Source organism: Trifolium pratense, linkage group LG6 (assembly GCF_020283565.1).
Source record: "Trifolium pratense cultivar HEN17-A07 linkage group LG6, ARS_RC_1.1, whole genome shotgun sequence".
Classification (NCBI taxonomy): Eukaryota; Viridiplantae; Streptophyta; class Magnoliopsida; order Fabales; family Fabaceae; genus Trifolium; species Trifolium pratense.
The window spans coordinates 25386633-25406757 of record NC_060064.1 but is presented as its reverse complement, the minus strand read 5'-3'; the positions used below and the strand labels follow the sequence as shown (position 1 = coordinate 25406757).

The following is a 20125-nucleotide window of genomic DNA, read 5'->3' as shown; positions in this document are numbered from 1 at the left end:
GCTTTTTTTTTTACACATGGTTTTTTTTTTACTGTTTTTATTTATTTAATTTTTATTTTGCCACATATTGAGCTATGTCATTTAAAAAAAATAAAAAATAAAAAACAAAAAAGGGGAAAAACAAATAGCAAGAAAAATCAACAATCTCCACCACTCTCATGGGAAGAACAAACAACAACAACAAACTTCATCTTCAATCTTAAATTTCATCTCATCAATTCAATCCCAAACCCATAAATCCAAAACCATAAAAAACTCATAAGTTTCTCAAAACATAAAATCTTACGGTTCATTCTCCACCACCAGCCACCACCACCGTCGTCGTCCATTTCTCTTTCCCACCAATTGCATCTCTCTTCCTTGCAGCATCACTCTCAATTTTGTTGTTTGTTGATTTTCCAAAAAATTAAAATTAAATCAAGATTAATGATGTTTGGAGAACATGTGTTGTTGTTATTTTTCTTGAACTTGTAATTGCTAACCCAACCCATATCTTTCACCAAGATCAAATGAATGAACACGTGAGAGGTAGAGACCAGGAAGGAGAGGGATGAAGGGGTTGATTATGTTAGGGTTGTTGGTGATGGTGGTTATGGAGGAGGTGGAGGAAGAGTTTGAATTGGAGGAATTGTGAAGATGATGATTTTTTTTTTTTTGATTTAGGGATTTGAGATGAAAGTTGCTTCCTGAGATTTGATATGAAGGTTGTTTTTTGGAGAAAAAAAAATTGTGGGATTTGAGATGAAGATTTTTTTATTTTTTTTTATTTTAAATAACAATGATTTGGAATAATTATAATAATAAAAAAAAATAAAAATTCAAAGAAAATCCACATATGCATGCCACATCATAAAAAAAAAGATTTCATGTCTAGTTGGCGAATTAGGGGGGTAATTAAATGAATCTTTATATTACAGGGGGGTAATCACAAAAAAAAATTTTGTAGGGGGTAATGCAAAATTCACCCATTTTGCAGGGGGGTAAAACCCTATTTACCCTATTTATATTTATATCTATATCTATATTATATATAAAGAGAATATATAGTTTTGGTGTAGATTTTTCATAATACCGACAATATCTTTTATTTTTTTAGAAATGTTATTTGTATAACAATTTTTGAACAATTTTTGACAACTTTCTCTCTCATACTCACATTACATTCTAATTCTCTCTCTTCCTTTTTCTCTCTCCATTGTTATTGTCCAATAAGAATAAAAGAAAAAAAAGTTGTCCCAAAAGTTGTTCCAAAATTGTTGTTCAAATAACACACCTCTATTTTTTTTAGTAGCAATAAAAATCTTTTATTAACAAACTCGCCATAACATAAGGCACATCTTTTTTTAGCAGCGAAAATCTTTTATTAACAAACTCACCATAATAAGGCATATATTTTTTTTTTTACATAAGTTAAACATAGGCAAACGCGGAACGCGTCTGTCTGGCCCGCTAGTTATAATAATTAGGTTTTTCTAATTTATCTTTTCATAATTTTGAGATATTTATCTATCAATCAATAAAATAAAAAACTATATGAAATAAGAGTTTGTTACAAATTAGTTGTGGGTACCACATATAAATTTACTTATATGACTTGTTTTCGTTATTTGTTGGATAAGTACCCTAAATTATTAAGGGGTAGAGTAGGTGTCACTTATAATTAAGGACAAGACTTATATGCATTTCTTTAGATGCAGTTTTTGCTGTTCCTCTCACAAAAAGGTAGTTATTTATATTTTTTTTAATTAAAAAAAGAAAAAGAAAATTGTTTTTAAATAAAAATAACTTCCCCCATGTATCTAGCACAGTAAGAACTGTGTATATAGAACTGTACATAAGTTTGGTCCTATAATTAATTGTCTTGTTCAACATAAAAATTACATGTGTCATTCTCATGTTTCTTCTCTATGAACAAGTTTACAAGTGTCATTCTTTTAGTAATTTAAGACGGTTTCTCTTTAGCCCCATGTTTCTTTCATGGGTGCTGTTAACATGTACATATAGGGCACATGTTAAAGTTTCTATAATTAGAAATTTGCATTTAATATTATAAACGAATTTAATGCTTAAAAATATAATACACATGTTTCGAGAAAATATTTCTATATTTGTATTCTTAACATGTGCCTTAGGTGCACATGTTAACATTTGTCTTCTTTTATACCTCCAAAAAAATCTAATTTTGCCCTTGATAAAAACTTCGTTTCGCATAAACTGAAGTTTATTCTAGTTCAAATTCATGAAAAATTTGGTTAACAGAAACCGAATTTTTTTTCAAGGCAAACAAAATTTGGTTCGCAGAAACCGAAGTTTTTATTGAAGGGCAAAAAAGTTAAATCCAAGGGGAGGAAAAGAAACACGGGGGGCTTAAAGAGAAGTCATTGTAATTTAATCCAATGTAGTGTCTTTTATTATAATTAATTGTCTCGCTCAAAACAAAAATGTAGACACTACGGTATATATATATATATATATATATATATATATATATATATATATATATAGAATGTATATTATGAGAATGATAAAGATATATGAGAATATGAGAATGAAATAATAGTCATTGGATCAAAAATGGATGGGTAAGATTAAAAAACCTCATTATGTGCCTCTCTTACTCTATTACTATTTCTTTTATACTCATTTATATATATATATATATATATATATATATATAATAATTACCTGGGGTAAGGGCTATAGCTTGTTTCCAATATTCAGAAGCTTTATCAAACCAAGATTCTGCAATTTCAGAATCTCCCTGTCGAATGGCCTGTTCTCCGCGGTCGGAATAGGTGAGTCAATTCCTTCCCTTAGAACCGTACTTGAGAGTTTCCTGACTCATACGGCTCACCAGTCAATTCTCTTGATCTTCCATTTTTTCTGGAGTTAACAAGAAGAAAAGATATTAATTACATGAGTTTCAAACTTGAATTTGGATTAATCATTTTATTTAATCCTTTGTTTTTAGTTTTATCTTTTATCCTACCTTCCGAAGAATAAAGCCTCGACATTAACACTAACGCTCTTATTCGAATTTTATGAATGAAAGGTAACTATCTCGATTTCATATATCATATATACTTTTATATATATATGATATATCCATTTCTATAGAATCCTTGAGAAAGACTTTTCTTATGAAGAAAAGACTTACTATCTTTGGGATCTGATACTACACCGCTATATATATATATATATATATATATATATATATATATATATATATATATATATATATATATATATATATATATATATATATATATATATATATATATATATATATATATATATATATATATATATATATATATATATATATATATATATATATATATATATATATATATATATATATATATATATATATATATATATATATATATATATCAGTATACCATTGAAGTGGACAATTTATTGAGTTTATGTATCTATTATAACAAAACATTAAATATATCATCTATACATATATATAAAGAGGATACAAAAAAAATTGATATGGACTTTTCATAATACCTTTAATATCCTTGATTTTTTTTCTGAGCAGAAAAATTCTTTTATTAACAAACTCACCCTAACAAAAGACATATCTTTTTTATTTATTTTTTTACATAAATTTACATAATAGACACAGACAGACGCGATCTGGCCGCTAGTGTATCATAAACTTCATTTGAATTACATAAAGAAGAATATAAATGCTAAATATAATGAGATATATACTAAATAAAAAGAAGATAAACTTCAACAAAAAAAAGAAGATAAATTTAAATATATAGTTTGTTGAGAGAGATATATGATAATGCTAAATATAAAGAAGAAAATAATCTGTTTGAAAGAAACAAATACTTATTGAGATATTTATGCGAAATTAAATTATCATTTAAAAAAATAAAAAATTAAGAATAAATGTGGAGTTAACATCTATATCTATATATAATGAGGATACAAATATTTTTTGTGTGGATTTTTCATAATACCAGCAATATCCTTAATTTTTTTTTAGCAACAAAAATTTTTTATTAACAAACTCACCTTGAGGTAGTCCCTTGGAACCTTCGCAATAGATGGGGTAATTGTTTATCCCTTGATCTGAATATATATTACTCACATATCTATCGCGAGGGTAATACTTGTGCGGATAAGTTGACAAATATGGGCCATTCAGGTCATCACTTTACGTGGTTTGACAACATCCCCGTGTGTATTAAGGATGACTTTTTAAGGGATAAACTAGGTCTCCCTTGTTATCGATTCTCTTAGCTTTCAACGTCTCTTCTTTGGGGTAAAGGTCCCCCCTTGTATATATCTTTTTTATTTTATATATATTATATATGAGCTATAGACATGGGATGGGGGGAGTTGGGGTGTCAACATAGTTGGGATGAGCTTAGTGTGTCCACACATGCTTTGGAATTTATGTGCACCATCATCATGTCCATCTTCAACTTCTTCTTGTTCATGTATTTGCAGCAGTCCCCCAACACAAAATGTTCTAACAATTTTTAGGTTCGATTCGCCCTCACCAGTTTATGTAAACCGGATGCAAATGGGTTTATCGGCGAATCCCCTTCAGGATACATTGGAAACCTTGACATGAATTGTACATACATATCAAGCATATCGATCAATGAAATTTTTTACAGAAATAAAGTTTCTTCAACTACTCTTGTGCACTATAGAAATGAATAAATGACTTAGATATTTTAGGCAGAATTTCTGACTCATGGGAACATGATTTTCTGCTTCCCAAGTGTCTCTATTTATAGAGAAACTTATGTCAAATGAGGAAGGAATACAACCTTTGAAAAGCTTTCAAAAAAATTAATTTGAATTTCAAATTAACCATCGCAACCTTTCAAATATATTTTGGAAAATCTCTAACAGGATGTCCATCCTTCTCCTGGATGTTTAAACGCTCTTAATTCAGTTAAAAAAAAACAAACAAACTCACCATAACATAATGCATGTCCTTTTTTTTAGCAGTAAAATTTTTTTATTAACAAACTCACTATAACATAAGACATGCCTTTTTTATTTTTATCGACATAAATTTACATAATAGACACACAGACAATGCAGGTAACGGGTACGGGTATGGGTACTTAGGTACCCATAGGGTTGGGAACAGGCCAGACCATGCTTTGATAGGCCTGAGTCTGACCTACAATTTTTCTTCAGGCCTGAGCTGGCCTACGGCCTATCAAATGTTTTTTTTTTGCCTGGCCTGAGCCTTTTTAAAGCCTGGCTTGGCCTTGTAGCCTATTTAAAAGTTTGTGTTACATAGAGACCTCTATATAATCTTTTTAAATAGGCTAAACAGGCCTTAAAAACCTATTTCACATTTAAATTTTTATGATTTCTACAACATTAAGAAAAAACTAATAAAATGATTAGCACACTAATTAAAAGCTAATAAAATAACAAATATGAGAGATGAAGGTAAGGTTTTTAATTTCTATTTGTGTGCTGCGTGAAATATTATGTCTAAATAATATATTTTTTCCTTGTAAAAAAAAATATAAATAATAATATTATATAATAATAATTATTAAATATAAACAGGCCGGCCTATCAGGCTTTGTAGGCTTTTTTAGAAGCCTGAACCTGACCTATTTATGTAAACAGACTCTTTTCAAAGTCTAAGCCTGACATTTTTAATAAACAGGTCAGGCTTACACAGGCCGAAGGTGCCTCTAGGCCGCCTGACCTATTCCCAACCCTAGGTACCCATAGGGTATGAGGACGAGTACAAAGATTGTTACCCATGCAGATATGAGGATGAATACGTGTATTTTTTCAAACTGTATGGGAATGAGTACTATAATACCCTACCCATCGTCATTCCTATCCCTAGATGCATCATCATCTGAATTACACTTTTTCAAGGCAAAAGGAGGAGCCAGGTCACTTCTTTGATATCTAGAGCACTAGGGGGTGAATAATAACATTAAAGGACTTCAAGATAGTGATTTCTGAAATTTATGAATAAGAAGCTTTGTTGGCGGCATTCCGAGATAAAGCAACAATGGAATCAGATTTAGCAGAAGGTGATATTAGCCAAATTTAATTACACTGTTGTAATTTTTTTGTTGTATTCGTGTTCTTGTAATTTTATGTTTGTGGAGGCTCTGCTGGCATATTACTTCATGGTAAAGGAGGGGTGTGGGCTGACATTAAATCTGGCTCTTTAGATTAGTGTTGTTTGGTGTTTGGCAGCAGTTGGCTTGTACGTAGAAGATCATGATGTACTACTATTGGTATATGTCCCATGCCACTCTTTACCTTATTAATTACTACATATTCTTTTTGGCCTTTCCAAAAAAGCATTAGCAATTTGCCAATTTCGGCTTTCCAGTGGATCTTGGAGTTGAACCTAGCTTGGTTTATGGCAGACCAGATAAAATTAATAACATTAGTAACAGGACACTCCCTCCAAACTTATTTACAAGTAAAACTCAACAAGAAATTTTGGCCTTAAATATAAGCAAAAGTTACTCCCTCCGTCCCAAAAAGAATGACCCATTTTGAATATATGCACTATTCATATATATTGTTTTGACCATATTTTTCTACTAATAAATAAAAATAAATATTAACATATAAGATGTTGTTAGATTCGTCTCGATGAGTATTTTCAAAATATCAATTTTTTATAATTTTTACTATTATACAATTAAAGATATTAGTCGCCAAAGTTATGCATTGGCATGCGTGTTTCGGTCAACTGGGTCATTCTTTTTGGGACGGAGGGAGTACCAACATAGTGTGACACAAATCGTAGATACTCCGGTCCCTTAACCATTTGGTCTTGGGTTTGATCCCCGGCCAATACGTATGGAGAAACATTTGTTGTGAGAGGTCAACCCCTTAAATTGATCTTAGTTACCTGGATTAGTCTCTACAATTGCGCGCGGTGGATACCTTTTGTTTACCCAAAAAAATAAATATAAACAAAAATTACCAAAATTAACTTTATTTAATGCTATTTTTCCAAAATTACCTTATTAATTGTTCTACTTTTTAAAATGATAGTAGAGACTAGAGACTCAATGCAAAATTAATATATTATAATATTATAATGTATTTTAGTAATTGTAATAGACCTATTCTTTTGGAAAGAGAAAACCGGGAGAGAAACTATCCTCTCTCTCTTTTATATATAAGCATTTGTAGAATCAAAAGCCTCAACTAAACAATGCATCCTTCAACTTCGAATTTGTTTCCGCCGCGAAATGGTGGAACTTCCCAAATCTCTCTCTCCCCACCGTCTCCTCAAACTCCTCGACTCTCAAAAAAACCTCACCTCCGCCCTCCAACTCTTCAACGCCGCCACACGTCTCCCAAACTACACTCACTCCACCGACGTCTTCCTCTACATCCTCCGCCGCATATCCTCCGACCCCACCCTCCTCCATTTCCACGCCCCCCACATCGTTCAAACCATCCAAAAAACTCAAAACTTCAAATGCCCTGAAGACATTCCTCTCACTCTGTTGAAAGCATATGCAAAAACCTCAATGCCAGATCAAGCTCTCAAGCTTTTTCAAAATATGGATCGTGTTTTCGGATGCCCGCCAGGTGTTCGATCGTTTAATACTCTTCTTAATGCTTTTGCTGAATCTCATCAATGGGACCGCGCTGAGAAGTTCTTTGCGTATTTTGAAACTGTGGGTGTTTCGCCTAATGTGCAGACTTATAATGTTTTGATGAAGGTTTTGTGTAAGAAGCGTGAGTTTCAGAAGGCGAAGAAGTTGGTAACGTGGATGTGGAGTGTGGGTATGAATCCTGATAGGTTTACATATGGTACTTTGATCAATGTGTTTGTGAAAAACCGTGATTTGAATTCTGCTTTGGAGGTGTTTGATGAAATGTCTGAACGAGGTGTTGAGCCTGATGTGACTTGTTATAATATTATTATTGATGGGTTTTTTAAAATGGGTGATTTTTTGAAGGGGAAGGAGATGTGGGATAGGTTGTTGAGAGTTGAAACTGTTTTTCCGAACGTTGTTAGTTATAATATTATGATTAGTGGGTTGTGTAGGTGTGGGAGGTTTAAGGACTGTTTGGAGATATGGGAGAGGATGAAGATGAATGATTGGAAGCATGATGTTTTTACTTATAGTGCTTTGATTCATGGGTTGTGTGAGGCGGGGGATTTAGATGGAGCTAAAAGGGTTTACAAGGAAATGGTTTTGAGAGGGGTTAAAGCGGATGCTGTTACTTGTAATGCAATGCTTAATGGGTTGTGTAAAGCTGGGAAGGTTGATGAGAGTTTTGAGCTGTGGGAGGAGATGGGGAAGTTTGGTTTGCATAATGTGGTAAGTTATAATATATTTCTTAAAGGGTTGTTTGAAAATGGGAAAGTGGATGAAGCAATGAAACTGTGGGAGGTTTTGTCTGAGATGGATTGTGGTGTAGAGTCTGCCACTTACGGAGTATTGGTTCATGGTTTGTGTAAGAATGGGTATGTGAGTAAGGCTTTACGGGTGTTGGAAGAGGCCGATGATAGAGATGGTGATATGGATACCTTTGCATACTCATCAATGATAAATGGGTTGTGCAGAGAAGGAAGATTTGACGAAGCAGCTAAAGTTTTGAATTTGATGGATAAGCGTGGATGTAAATTGAACCATCATGTGTACAATGCACTTATGGATGGGTTTATGAAACATTACAAAGTTGACAGTGCAATTCAAGTCTTTAGGGAAATGAGCACCAAAGGTTGCTCACCTAATGTTGTCTCTTATAATATTCTTATAAATGGATTTTGCAGAGCAGACAGATTTCCTGAGGCATACCATTGTGTTGAGGAAATGTTGGAGAAAGGGTGGAAACCGGATATTATCACATACAGCACGTTGATAGATGGTCTTTGTCAGGGCAAGATGAATGAGAATGAGATGGCACTTAAGTTGTGTTATCAGTTTCTTGCAAAGGGATTTAAACCTGATATTACAATGCATAACATTGTCATCCATCGACTCTGTTCTTCTGGCAAAGTGGAATATGGTTTGCAGCTCTATTGGATGATGAGAAAGAGAAACTGTGTTAATCTTGTGACCCACAATACCATTATGGAGGGTTATTACAAAGTTGGTGACTGTGAAAAGGCATCAAAGATTTGGGCACAAATCTCAGAAGATGGGCTAAAACCTGACATCATCTCATATAATATTAGTTTTAATGGACTCTGCTCTTGTGGTAGAGTGTCGGATGCAGTTAGGTTTCTAAATGATGCTTTGGCTCATGGTGTTATGCCAACTGTTATTACTTGGAATATACTAGTTAGAGCTGTGATTTTTTATGGTGAATCAACTTGATTTAAAAGAACTTATTTTGGTTACCATTTTTTCCTTATGTTGATCAGTTCATCGACTACAGGCACATTCTATTGATATACAAGCATTTTGTTGGCTTCCCACAAAAAAATAGGATTAAAATTAAAGGTAGTGCCTGCAGGGTCATGTGCATTTTTTTTGCCTTGGGAAATTTTTTAATCTGCCTCTGCAGTCTGTCCATACATGGTTGGTTGTTTTCTTTAAGGCATTGGGAGTTTCAAGCAGCAACTACTATATTCCTGTGTTTGACACGCCAATTTGTGAAGCTAAACAGAAGGAATCACCTTGTATAGCTCTTAGTTTTTTCAGTGTATTTAGTTACATGATAGAAGATGCAAAAGGTAAATTTAGCTTCTAAAGGTACATTTCTAAAGATAGAAAATATGTTTTTCTGTATTGAGTATTGACATAGGTTATAAAGAATTTAATCAGCATCACAAGATAACCCAGTTACTCAGATTTTGGTGATTTTAGTGATATCATCCAATATCTTCTGTTGTCGATGCCAAAGCAAATCTGCATGGTAATATCAGGCCCAAGTTGCAAGACTATACTTGGGTTTATTATATCATGCAATAATAAAAGTAAAAATTTAACTCATTTATCTGCCTCTTCATTGTTGGTCCTTCTTGTGGTCCTAGTTTCTGCTGACATGTTTTGTTCATAGATGAACTGAGAAATCAACGCCACAAGAATTACTCCAAAAACTGCTACTTTCCTCCAATCAGTTGATGACGAGGCAATAGAATAAACTACTGTAAAGGTCAGAAGGCCAATGAAGAAGCGGTAAACATTTTTTCTGATTCTGCTACCAGCTTTTTCTCGAGTTACATCTTTAATTTTTTCTGCCTCCTCTTTGGCTTGTGCTTTATCAACAACAGGTACCTTCTTTCTGAGGTTCTTAAAGAATAGCCCTTCGTTTCTGTCGTTTTCTATTTGAATTTCAAACTCCTCTAACTTTTTTTCACGCTCTTCAATCTCTTGTCTGTTAAATTCTGCAGATTCCTCGAATTCTAGCATCTGGCTATCCATGTTTGCTGTTATCTGTTAAATGCAAGTGAATATAAATAAGAGTTAATTATCATTGTAACATCTTACATGGCTAGCTCAAAAGTTGAAGCATACTCTGGCACCAGCTTCATCTATATCTCTGAGGGCATCTTCTCCAATCTTTTCAAACTCGGCATTGACTTTTTCACCAAATTGGGTTAAGTATGCCGATCTCTCATCTAGATAATCTATAAGACGGACTTTTCGAGTTTGAAGCATGGCCATTTGGGCTAGTAGTTCTTGTTTTTTAGTATCTCCTGGCCGAGGAGCTTGAGAATCAGACCCATTCGACTTGCAGAGGCATAAAGTAGAACTTCTTGTTTTGTGAAGTCGTGTGCAGTGGATATTACATTTGATGTTAGTATGTCTGAAAGAGGGATGTATGGTTTTGAGAGCAATCATCATCTTCCCATAACAGTGGAAGTAAGTATATGCAAGGGTTCAAAGGAAAAACAGCTATATTGAACTGAAGGAGAAAGGGGATGCATCAAGACCAAATTTAAGTGTGTTATTAACATCAAGTAATTTTGACCTCCCATTGTGTTATCCATTGTAAACAAAGATGGGGACATTTTTGTCTTGTGCTGGAAAGAATCCACTATGTTTTAGTTTAGATAATAATAATAGGAGGTAATTCTGGGATATTATATTTTGTACAATATTTGAAATATTTGTTTGTGTCATATTGTTTGTCATTTTAGAAATACAATACCAATAAAGTATTTAAAAATTCTACTAATATATTTTTTATTTATAGTATATTGATTCACCTAACTACTCATATCGTCCTATAATAAGCGATCTATCTGTTAAAAAAAAATTAATTGTCTCAAAACAAATAACTCTTTTAATTTTAAATGAATTAATTATTTATTTTTTCAATTGTATCATTTAATTAATATTATTTGGATAATTTTCAAGTCAATATCTTTCATTTTAGAGTTATTTCAACTAATAAGAATAATTTAGTAAATGTACTATGGGATGGATGAAATATTATAGAAGACAACTTTAATTAATTACAGTACATTTTCTTTTAATATGTAGTCACTTTTTTTGGTTACATGAAATGGTCATATTTAGGATAAATCACACTCAATTTTTTCATAGAAATTAGTAGACTCATTTTTTCCTTAAGAAATTAGTGCTTATAAAGTTTGACAATAGCATCCACGATCTTCATTTGAATGTTTAGGCGGTTTTCATAGATACACATAACTCATTTATAATTATATAATATTTGGACTTAATGCAGAGAGATTAAATCTGCAAAATAGTGAAAACAGTGGAACCAAAATGCAATTAAACCACTAATTTAATATGTTGAAGAGGGTACGTAGTAAAGTCTAAATGTAAAGTGACTTTCTAGCCCAAGACAGAATTCTGAATCAACTCTTTAACTATAAATATAAATTTGAGGAAATTCCAAAAAACCAACATCAGAAATTCAGAATAGTCTTTTAATTTACCAACAACTCCAAATAACATCTATATATACATATAAATGTATAAAAAATTATGCAAATATCAGAACAAAAACCAATCAAATAAAAAACTAAACCTTAATCAATAGAACTATGTTATCTTAATGTCTCAAGCCATTATTCTCAGTAAGCATTTCCAACCACCTTCTTATACTTGTACCTCTTTGCAATCCATAGATACACAAGGAAGTTGAGAAAGCTAAGAACAGACAAAAGCCAGTAAAAGTAATCAAGATGGCCTCTATTCAGATTATCTGGTATCCAACCAAGATTTCCATGTCTTGTGGTAACTTTTGTTACTATAGTAACAAGTAAAGTACTAATGTAATTTCCCAATGCCATAGTTGTGAGTGAGAGAGCAACTCCTAAGCTTCTCATTGCATCAGGTGCTTGACCATAGAAGAACTCTAATAGACCAATGTTGGTAAAAACTTCAGCACATCCAACAAGAAAATATTGAGGTACTTGCCAGAAAATTGACATAGGGATAGTCTTGAGATCATAGTAATTGTTTTTGCGAATCATGTCGAGGCGGAAGACTTCTAGAATGCCGGCAGTGATCATTGAGAAAATTGAAATGACTAGGCCTATTCCCATTCTTTGGAGCTGTGTGAATCCTTGTTCATGGCCGGTGAACCGTCTTGCTAATGGGACAATGATGCGGTCGTAAACGGGAGCCCAGAAGATGACGCTTAGTGTGTCGAATAGGGAGAGGGAAGCTGATGGGATTTGGAATTTAGGGCCAATGTGTTGATCCATTGTGTTGCCTTGTAGAACAAACATTGTGTTCATTTGACTGTATACAGTTGCAAAGGCTATCAGTGTTGCCCAAACTGGAAGTAAGCAGATTATGGATTTAAGTTCTTCGACTTGTGTTATTGTACAAAGCCTCCATGGATTTGTTAAACCTTTCATTCGGTCAGATTGTGTCTCTATGGCTGCCTTATCCAAACACCTGCATGGATTCAACGCTTTTTTAATCCGAAAAAGCATAATATAAATCCAGATTTAGAGTAAAAGAATCAATAAAATATGTTTTACAATGAAGTGAGTTTGGCATAATCATGGTGCGAATGCGGTTTGGCAAAAGCTACGACTTAGAGCTTAAACTAAATCACAGTGCCAACGCAAATTTGTCAAACTCACCGCCAATTCAAACATTCACAAATTCTTTATCCTTTGTATTCAATAGAAGTTCTTTGTTTATTATCATAATAATAACATAATCGCTAGAAAGTACATTTTGTTCGATGTGTCTGTTTGAATTGACTTATTTAAATATCTACGGACATAACATAAAACTCGTGAAACTATTTGAAAGAGTTTACGAAAACAGTTTATTACAGTCATAAACTGTTATCAGCTTATTTCCATAAATCTCATGAAAACAACTTATTATAGGTAAACAATTTGACTTTATTTTATCTTTTGATGTAAAGTTTATACATAAACACTTATATGATAATCGCTTATGCTACAAAAGCACTTAATTAAGTTATTTAAACAAACAAGTCTATAAATATCTTTATCCTACACTTACATTAGAAGTATGATAAGTATGAATTGTTCATTTTCATTGTGGATGTTAATTAATTATAGAAGTGAATATAGATATGTCTATAATAACTCACCTTAAGTTGTTTGTATGATCAAGTTTGCGGCTTCCTTTGATGACAGATTCAACATCGATAGTCTCATGAAGAAGAGAGTTATCAGCAGGCACTTGAAGCTTTAATTTCCTACAGGCTGCAACTAAGACTTGGCAAATCCTTGTAAGAGGGCTTCCTCCAGGTATTTGAAGCCTATATAGAGGACTACCACCGAAGAAAAATACAAGTGCAAGGACCATTGCAACTGCAGGTACTCCAAAGCCCCATTCCCATCCTACATTCATCTGTATCCAAACTAACACCGATGATGCAATGAGCGCACCAATGTTAATTGAGAAGTAAAACCAGTTGAAGAAAGAACTCTTCTTTTTTCTCTCTTTCTCATCTGTTTCATCAAATTGGTCTGCACCAAAAGATGACACACATGGTTTGATACCGCCGGTACCAAGAGCAATCAAATAGAGGGCTATGTAGCATGCTGCAGTTTGCGCCGATGTTGGATGGCAGCCGTTAGCATCACATGATGGCTTAAGTCCATGTGCTGAAGCAGACAATGTTAAAAGTCCCATTCCCTGCAGAAAAAATCAACATTTGTTACTAATAAAATAAATTCGACCCTCCTATGAATTCAAGGGCCTATTTGGATTGACTCATTTGAATTTATCTGCAGGCATAAGCACATCTGAGACTGCTTGGAAGAGCTTATGAACACAACTTATAACTTAAGAGTGAAAACTAAATGCCTTTAACATAAATATGCACAAATAAAGAATATATTTTTGTGGTCTAAACTTACAATGACATAGATAATAGAGAAACTAGCAATTGTCCAATATCTTCCCAAGTATGAATCAGCTAAAAAAGCTCCAAGCAATGGTGTGATGTAGCATGTTCCTGACCAAGTTGTGACACTTTTAGCAGCTTCTGCATTTCCCTGATTGAAACGTTCCCCAAGATAGTTCACCAAGTTTGTACTCATACCATAGTATGCCAATCTTTCACAACATTCCATTCCTATCACAAAAAACGTTTCAAAATTTAGCATCTTGTGGTCTTCAAATTATAAATCACAAGCATATATAGCAGCACTACAGCATAGCGGTATTTGAACAAATTGCTATTGTTCTACGATAAGCTAGCGCTATAGCACTGTAGCATAGCGGAATTCAAACAAACCACTATTTTCGCGATATGCAATTGAAAACACTGATATAAAAACATTCAAATCCATTATGCAAGTTTACACAACATTGTTTCTAATTCTAAGAAACAAAAAGAAAAGAAAATAATCCTTTACCAAGAATGAACCAGCAAGCTTTCCAATTTCCAGTCTTTATCTTGTTGGCAGGTTTTTTCTTTATGTTAATGGTTCCATCTTGTGTATAAATTTCATTTTCTGCCATAGTTATCAATTCAGATTCCTTATTCACTGTTCTGTTTCTCTTTGCTATTATCTTCAAAGACTCAATTACCTACAAATGTCAATTTGTAGGCTTCCTGAAAAAAATTAATGAATATGTAACTAATTAGAGGTAACTAAGAGACATAATTCATATATATATATATATATATACGCAGAGTGCACTTATTGATATCAAAACACATGTAAAATATGAAGCACCGACACCTGACGCGACATAGATAATGACGCGTCGACACTGCTAATAATTTGAAAAATAACATAATTCAGTATAATAATAAGTGTCAGTATCGTGTCGGTGTCTGACACTGGTGCATGTACGACACTGGAACACACCTAATTTGAGGAGTGTTTGTGCTTTATAGTAAAATACAAGACTACCTTATGATAACAACATGTAACAGAAACAATATATATATATATATATATATATATATATATATATATATATATACACACACACACCCTTTTATAGGTAATATACACAATCTACTTTCTCATCAAATCAAAAAGACTAATAAACAATCCAATTTCTCATCATAATAACAAAAGACTAAACAACAGAAAGAGTGTGAGTGATCTCAAATAACACACAAAATATTGCACCTTTTTGGCTTTTTAGGCGTGAAGGTACAACTTTCCCCTTCTTGGCAAGTTTTAGGTATCAGTTGGTATTCTTATTAAAAAAAAAAAAATTCATGTGACACATTGGCAATTGAATATAATAATTAAATATAACTATAATTAAAAATCCTATCATACTCATAAATAGTTCTTATCACACACAGTTCAAAGCAAATCACATCTCAGCATAAAATCAAGGTCAATAAATATGCTGAAGAAAGCATACTGACAACTATACAAATCGCGATGCCCGCGACAATTGTGTCGCGATCCTTAATATTGTGAAAAATCACAGGTAAATATTGTCAATGCAGTCTCAATTGAGGTCACGTTGATGTGGTAAACGCATAAAAAACCTTGATGTTACATTCAAATTGCACTTGATGAGAATTTTTTTAAAACCCTAACAAAAAATTATTTACATGCAAAGAAAAAAAATTCCAATTCCAATCAGGCAATCCTAATTCATAATTCAATACAATGAAATTAATTCAAGAAACTAAGCCAAACAAAATTGTACATGGAAGAAAAAAGAATCTAGGAATAGTACATGCAATTAAGTGGAGATAAAGATAATAACTAAGAGTGGCAAAAAATCATAAAATTGATTATTCTTGGCACATAGAATAAGAGAATTTGCATCACCTTATCGTGAGTGAACGAAACGTGTAATGACAAATATGAACAAAAAAGTATTGAAAGTACAGTTGTGCAATCATATATTGAATCATATAACGATTTCATCAGTGTGATGATCGAATACTACTATGCTATGCAACTTCTGCAATTTATTGGCGTTAATACATATACAGCTACATAGACATTGTGTCACTCTTTAAATTAAAGTTTGTTTTAATTAGGATTTACCTTTTTTGATAACAATAACAAATTAAGGTTTACGTACCTTTTCTTGACCAAATCAGCGGCTACACCTTGCTTTAATGCATCATGTATATGATTCATATATTGTGTGTCTATATATACTTATAGAGTTTATAGTTTGATGCAAAAGATAAGATAGATATATGATAGAATATGAAATTAGATGGGCTTTAGCCCTCTTTTTCTAAAAAAAAAAAAACAGAATATGAAATTAGTTATAGACCTTAAAAAAATGGAACTAGATAAAAATAAGAAATAATAGTGTGGTTGGATAGAGATATCACATATGTTATTATATATTTGGTGCACACATGATAAAAAAATAAGATAATACATAGTATTATTTACTATTTTTTTTTATTTTTTTATTTTAATTTATTTTAAGTTTTTTTTTTATAATTTTTTTAAAATGTTTATTTAATTTGGCATTGATATCTCAACAATTTTATTTTCTTTAAATTTACTTCATCCGTTTCAAATTACTTGTCGTTTTAGAAGAAAAAAATTGTTTCAAATTACTTATCGTTTTGATAATTTAAGATTATATGTTGTCTATTATACCCTCCTTCCTAATTTTTTTATTGACTAAATTTTATATAATCTTTTTATTGTATTATTTTTTTTTTGTTTTACTAAACTTCTTCGTATAATTTTTTTATTGTTTTTGTTTTGCTTTTTTTTTTTACTTGCATGTTAATTGAAAATCTTGTTACACATGACTACAACTTCATCACAATACGAAAGAAACTAAAAATCTTGCTTCTTCTTTTTTCCGTTTAATCTTGTTTTTGTTTTTTTTTTATATACTAAATTTCTTGTTTTTGTTTTGTTTTTTTTGTTTTAATACTAAATTTCTTCGTACAATCTTCTTGAAATCAGCTTTGACATATTACTCAAATTTTATGCTGTGTAGGTCGAAGCTCCTCTTTATTCGAACAATAGAAACACTTCAAAGCCTTTAGTGACTTTCGAAAACTAATACAAATTTTTCAGATAACAAACTCTTTCTTATCGATCTCCAAAGTAATGACTTTGTTATTCGTCGCGTGGTATCTTATTTAGAGGTGTATCATGGAAGTTACTTCCCGTAGTGACTTCAAAACCGTCTTCCCAAAATACAATTGTTGCTAAGGGTCTGTTTGGTTCGGGGGTTTTGGAGGGGAGGGGAGGGGAGGGGAGGTGAGGGGATATTTTAAATTAATTGTGTTTGGTTCAATTTTTAGGAGGGGAGGGGAGGTGAGAGGAGGTGAGCAAAATACCTCCAAATCCCAATTTTTGCTTCCCCCCAAATTGGGGGGATTTGGAGGGGAGGGGAGGGAAGGAGAAAGATATCATTACCATTTTAATTATTTTGACATAATTGTCCTCATAATTATTTTAAAATGCCAAAATTATCCATTTTTTAGTTCTAATTTTTTTTCCAAACTTTTTTTTTTATTGTTACGCATGTCTTTTTATATTCATAAACGGTTGTGCTAATTTTTTTGTATTACATTGTTATCTTGTAAAGTTCATATAATTTTTTGAATCAACGTTGTTATTTTTTTTTATATAAAATCAACGTGGTTACTTACTTTTTACCTGCATCATATTAGTTAGTATTTATATGCACTATTATATTTTTTAAAATATCATTAAGTTTGTTACGTTATAACTTATAATATACAAGATTTTTTTTTTTTTTTACAATATTAGTATTAGTACAAAATCTTTATACTTATAAATAAATATTACTATTTTGTACAATATTAGTATCAGTACAAGGTTTTTTTTTGTTAATAATTATCAAAAAATTCTTTTAAATATATTTATAGGTAATGTAAACTTATAAATATTATTTTTGGGTTAGATCAATCATAAAAATTGAGAAAATATTGTGGATATATAGGTTAATTCGCACCAAGTAGCTATAAAATTGTCAGACTATATGAAAATTATAAGGATAAAAAAGTAAATTAGTTTTAAAATCTCTCCCCTCCCCCTCTTGAACCAAACATATATCTAATTAAAATCCCTCACCTCCCCTCCCCTTCCTTCTTTTGAACCAAACATATGTGTAAGTACAAATTTCACCTCCCCTCCCCTCACCTCCCTTCCCCTTCATTAAAATACCTCCCCTCCCCTCCCCTTATGTTGAACCAAACAGACCCTAAAGGTTCACGCTTGTAAGTGTTCTTTCTTTATCTTTGTTCTTTTAATTTGTGATATTGTGGATCTACGAAATTTATTATATCTATAAACAACAATTGTTCCAAACTTTTGCTAAAGAAAAAAATTACTACATATCTGATGACCCCATTATGATCTCGGTCAAACCTTTAGACTTTGTACTATTGTGACTACATGCCTGTTCAATATTCAACCGATCAAGCTTCAAAGAGGGCTTTCGACGACACTAAAACCAATTTTTCTTATACTATTTGTCACTCAAATTTCTCTAATTTTTTGTATATATTACAAAATTTAGAGCAACGATGATACTGTAAGAATTCAATCCCGTGCCTTTTTATTGATATTCTTTGCTGTAATATACAAAATTGTTTATACTTATATTTAGAAACTAATCAATATACGTACTTGTGTTTCCTATACAAATATGACTATTCTAAATATAAAGAGATATTGAGATATTCTAATAGATACTTCGGTCTAAAAACTTTAGAGTTAAAAGAATCTTTATATAGGTATTTATATTACCTTCCTTCAAGGACACTAACATACACCTCTTAGATGTAAGATTTATCTTTTCAGCATTAGACCAAATCTTTAAAATTATGTATTATTTTTTATTTTTATGAGCTAAGTTATGTATTATTTTATACTAGTTTGAAGGATAACCATAAATTGCCTTGCATAAAGGAGTAAATGATCGAATCTGAAAGTTCATGCATATTACATAAACCCTTAATCGCTAGATCAAACCTAGTGGATTAAGTGAAAGTATGTTCACAATTATAGCAATTAAATCTCTCCCTTTCCTTGACAAAAAAAATAAAATGAAAAATCTGTCCCTTTCAACAAGGATTTAATCCTTTAATTGTCCTCAATATGTTCCAAAAATCTAGTGAGGTGGCTCTATTATAGTCACATCTTCTAAAGAAAGAGGAATTCCAATATCCCTTGAGGATTTTTTTGGCCTTAATATTCTTGTGAAATACCAATAGTTTTTTTTTTTTTTTTTTTTTATCTAATATTATTGAGCATTAATCGGCTGCACAAGAGTTAATTAATTGAAAGGGGACCCTTCAAGACCAATTCCCTTGTAATAATCCTCAAGGATCATCACCGCAAATGCATCACCTTTCTTGTAAGGAACTAAAAACTAACTCAAGGGAGGATATCATGTTCAAGGAATTTGTTCTGGACTGGGCCAAGAGCTGACCCAATCGCTTCTGCCCGACATTTGGGGCACAGCCCAATAAGGGGAGACTTCCCCGACACGTCAGCCAATGACGTGTCCTGCTCGACATAACGGATAAGCAGCACGTTAACACGTGCTCATCTATCCATGCATGTTGACCCATTCCACCGTAGCCTAACAGCTAAGCAGCACATTTAGCACATGCTCCTTTATCCAACCACAGCTGTCACGGAGTCTATCCCTTACCCGCGAATAGCGGAACGGCTCCAACCAAGATAGAGGCAGATAACGGCCTCCCCCTACGATACAGGGACTATCTTGGCAGTTGAGTCTATTGGGCCGGTTATCCC

The 20125-nt window shown here is 32.3% G+C and overlaps 3 protein-coding genes across 4 annotated transcripts; 1 reads left to right on the top strand and 2 right to left on the bottom strand.

The window, feature by feature from the left end:
* The first annotated feature begins 7146 nt into the window (after positions 1-7146).
* Positions 7147-9751, top strand: LOC123888411 (pentatricopeptide repeat-containing protein At3g09060). The gene has a single exon (XM_045937464.1). The coding sequence runs from the start codon at positions 7239-7241 to the stop codon at positions 9324-9326; it is 2088 nt and encodes a 695-aa protein (XP_045793420.1). The 5' UTR covers positions 7147-7238; the 3' UTR covers positions 9327-9751.
* On the bottom strand, positions 9720-10916 carry LOC123888412. The gene is made up of 2 exons (XM_045937465.1): positions 10470-10916; positions 9720-10388 (listed from the first exon to the last, which is right to left on the bottom strand). The coding sequence occupies exons 1-2, from the start codon at positions 10797-10799 to the stop codon at positions 9942-9944; spliced, it is 777 nt and encodes a 258-aa protein (XP_045793421.1). The 5' UTR covers positions 10800-10916; the 3' UTR covers positions 9720-9941.
* An 862-nt stretch (positions 10917-11778) lies between these two features.
* Positions 11779-16679, bottom strand: LOC123888409 (protein NRT1/ PTR FAMILY 8.1). Of its 2 annotated transcripts, none has more exons than XM_045937463.1 (5): positions 16437-16679; positions 14786-14985; positions 14285-14502; positions 13510-14060; positions 11779-12833 (listed from the first exon to the last, which is right to left on the bottom strand). In XM_045937463.1, exons 2-5 carry the CDS (start codon positions 14889-14891, stop codon positions 12002-12004), a joined length of 1707 nt encoding a protein of 568 aa, XP_045793419.1. In that variant the 5' UTR covers positions 14892-14985; positions 16437-16679; the 3' UTR covers positions 11779-12001. The 2 variants fall into 2 exon arrangements, with proteins under 2 accessions (XP_045793419.1, XP_045793418.1); XM_045937462.1 differs by lacking the exon at positions 16437-16679 and adding an exon at positions 16178-16337.
* Positions 16680-20125: the final 3446 nt, after the last annotated feature.

Excerpts from the sequence above, each read along its gene's own strand:
- LOC123888411 (XM_045937464.1), top strand. The coding sequence starts at position 7,239 with ATGGTGGAACTTCCCAAATCTCTCTCTCCCCACCGTCTCCTCAAACTC.
- LOC123888409 (XM_045937463.1), bottom strand. The coding sequence starts at position 14,891 with ATGGCAGAAAATGAAATTTATACACAAGATGGAACCATTAACATAAAG. Across the intron at positions 14,061-14,284 it reads TCTCTATTATCTATGTCATT|GGAATGGGACTTTTAACATT; the intron begins GTAAGTTTAGAC and ends TTTTTTCTGCAG. Across the intron at positions 12,834-13,509 it reads GATCATACAAACAACTTAAG|GTGTTTGGATAAGGCAGCCA; the intron begins GTGAGTTATTAT and ends GAATCCATGCAG.
- LOC123888412 (XM_045937465.1), bottom strand. The coding sequence starts at position 10,799 with ATGATGATTGCTCTCAAAACCATACATCCCTCTTTCAGACATACTAAC. Across the intron at positions 10,389-10,469 it reads TAGATGAAGCTGGTGCCAGA|ATAACAGCAAACATGGATAG; the intron begins GTATGCTTCAAC and ends TGCATTTAACAG.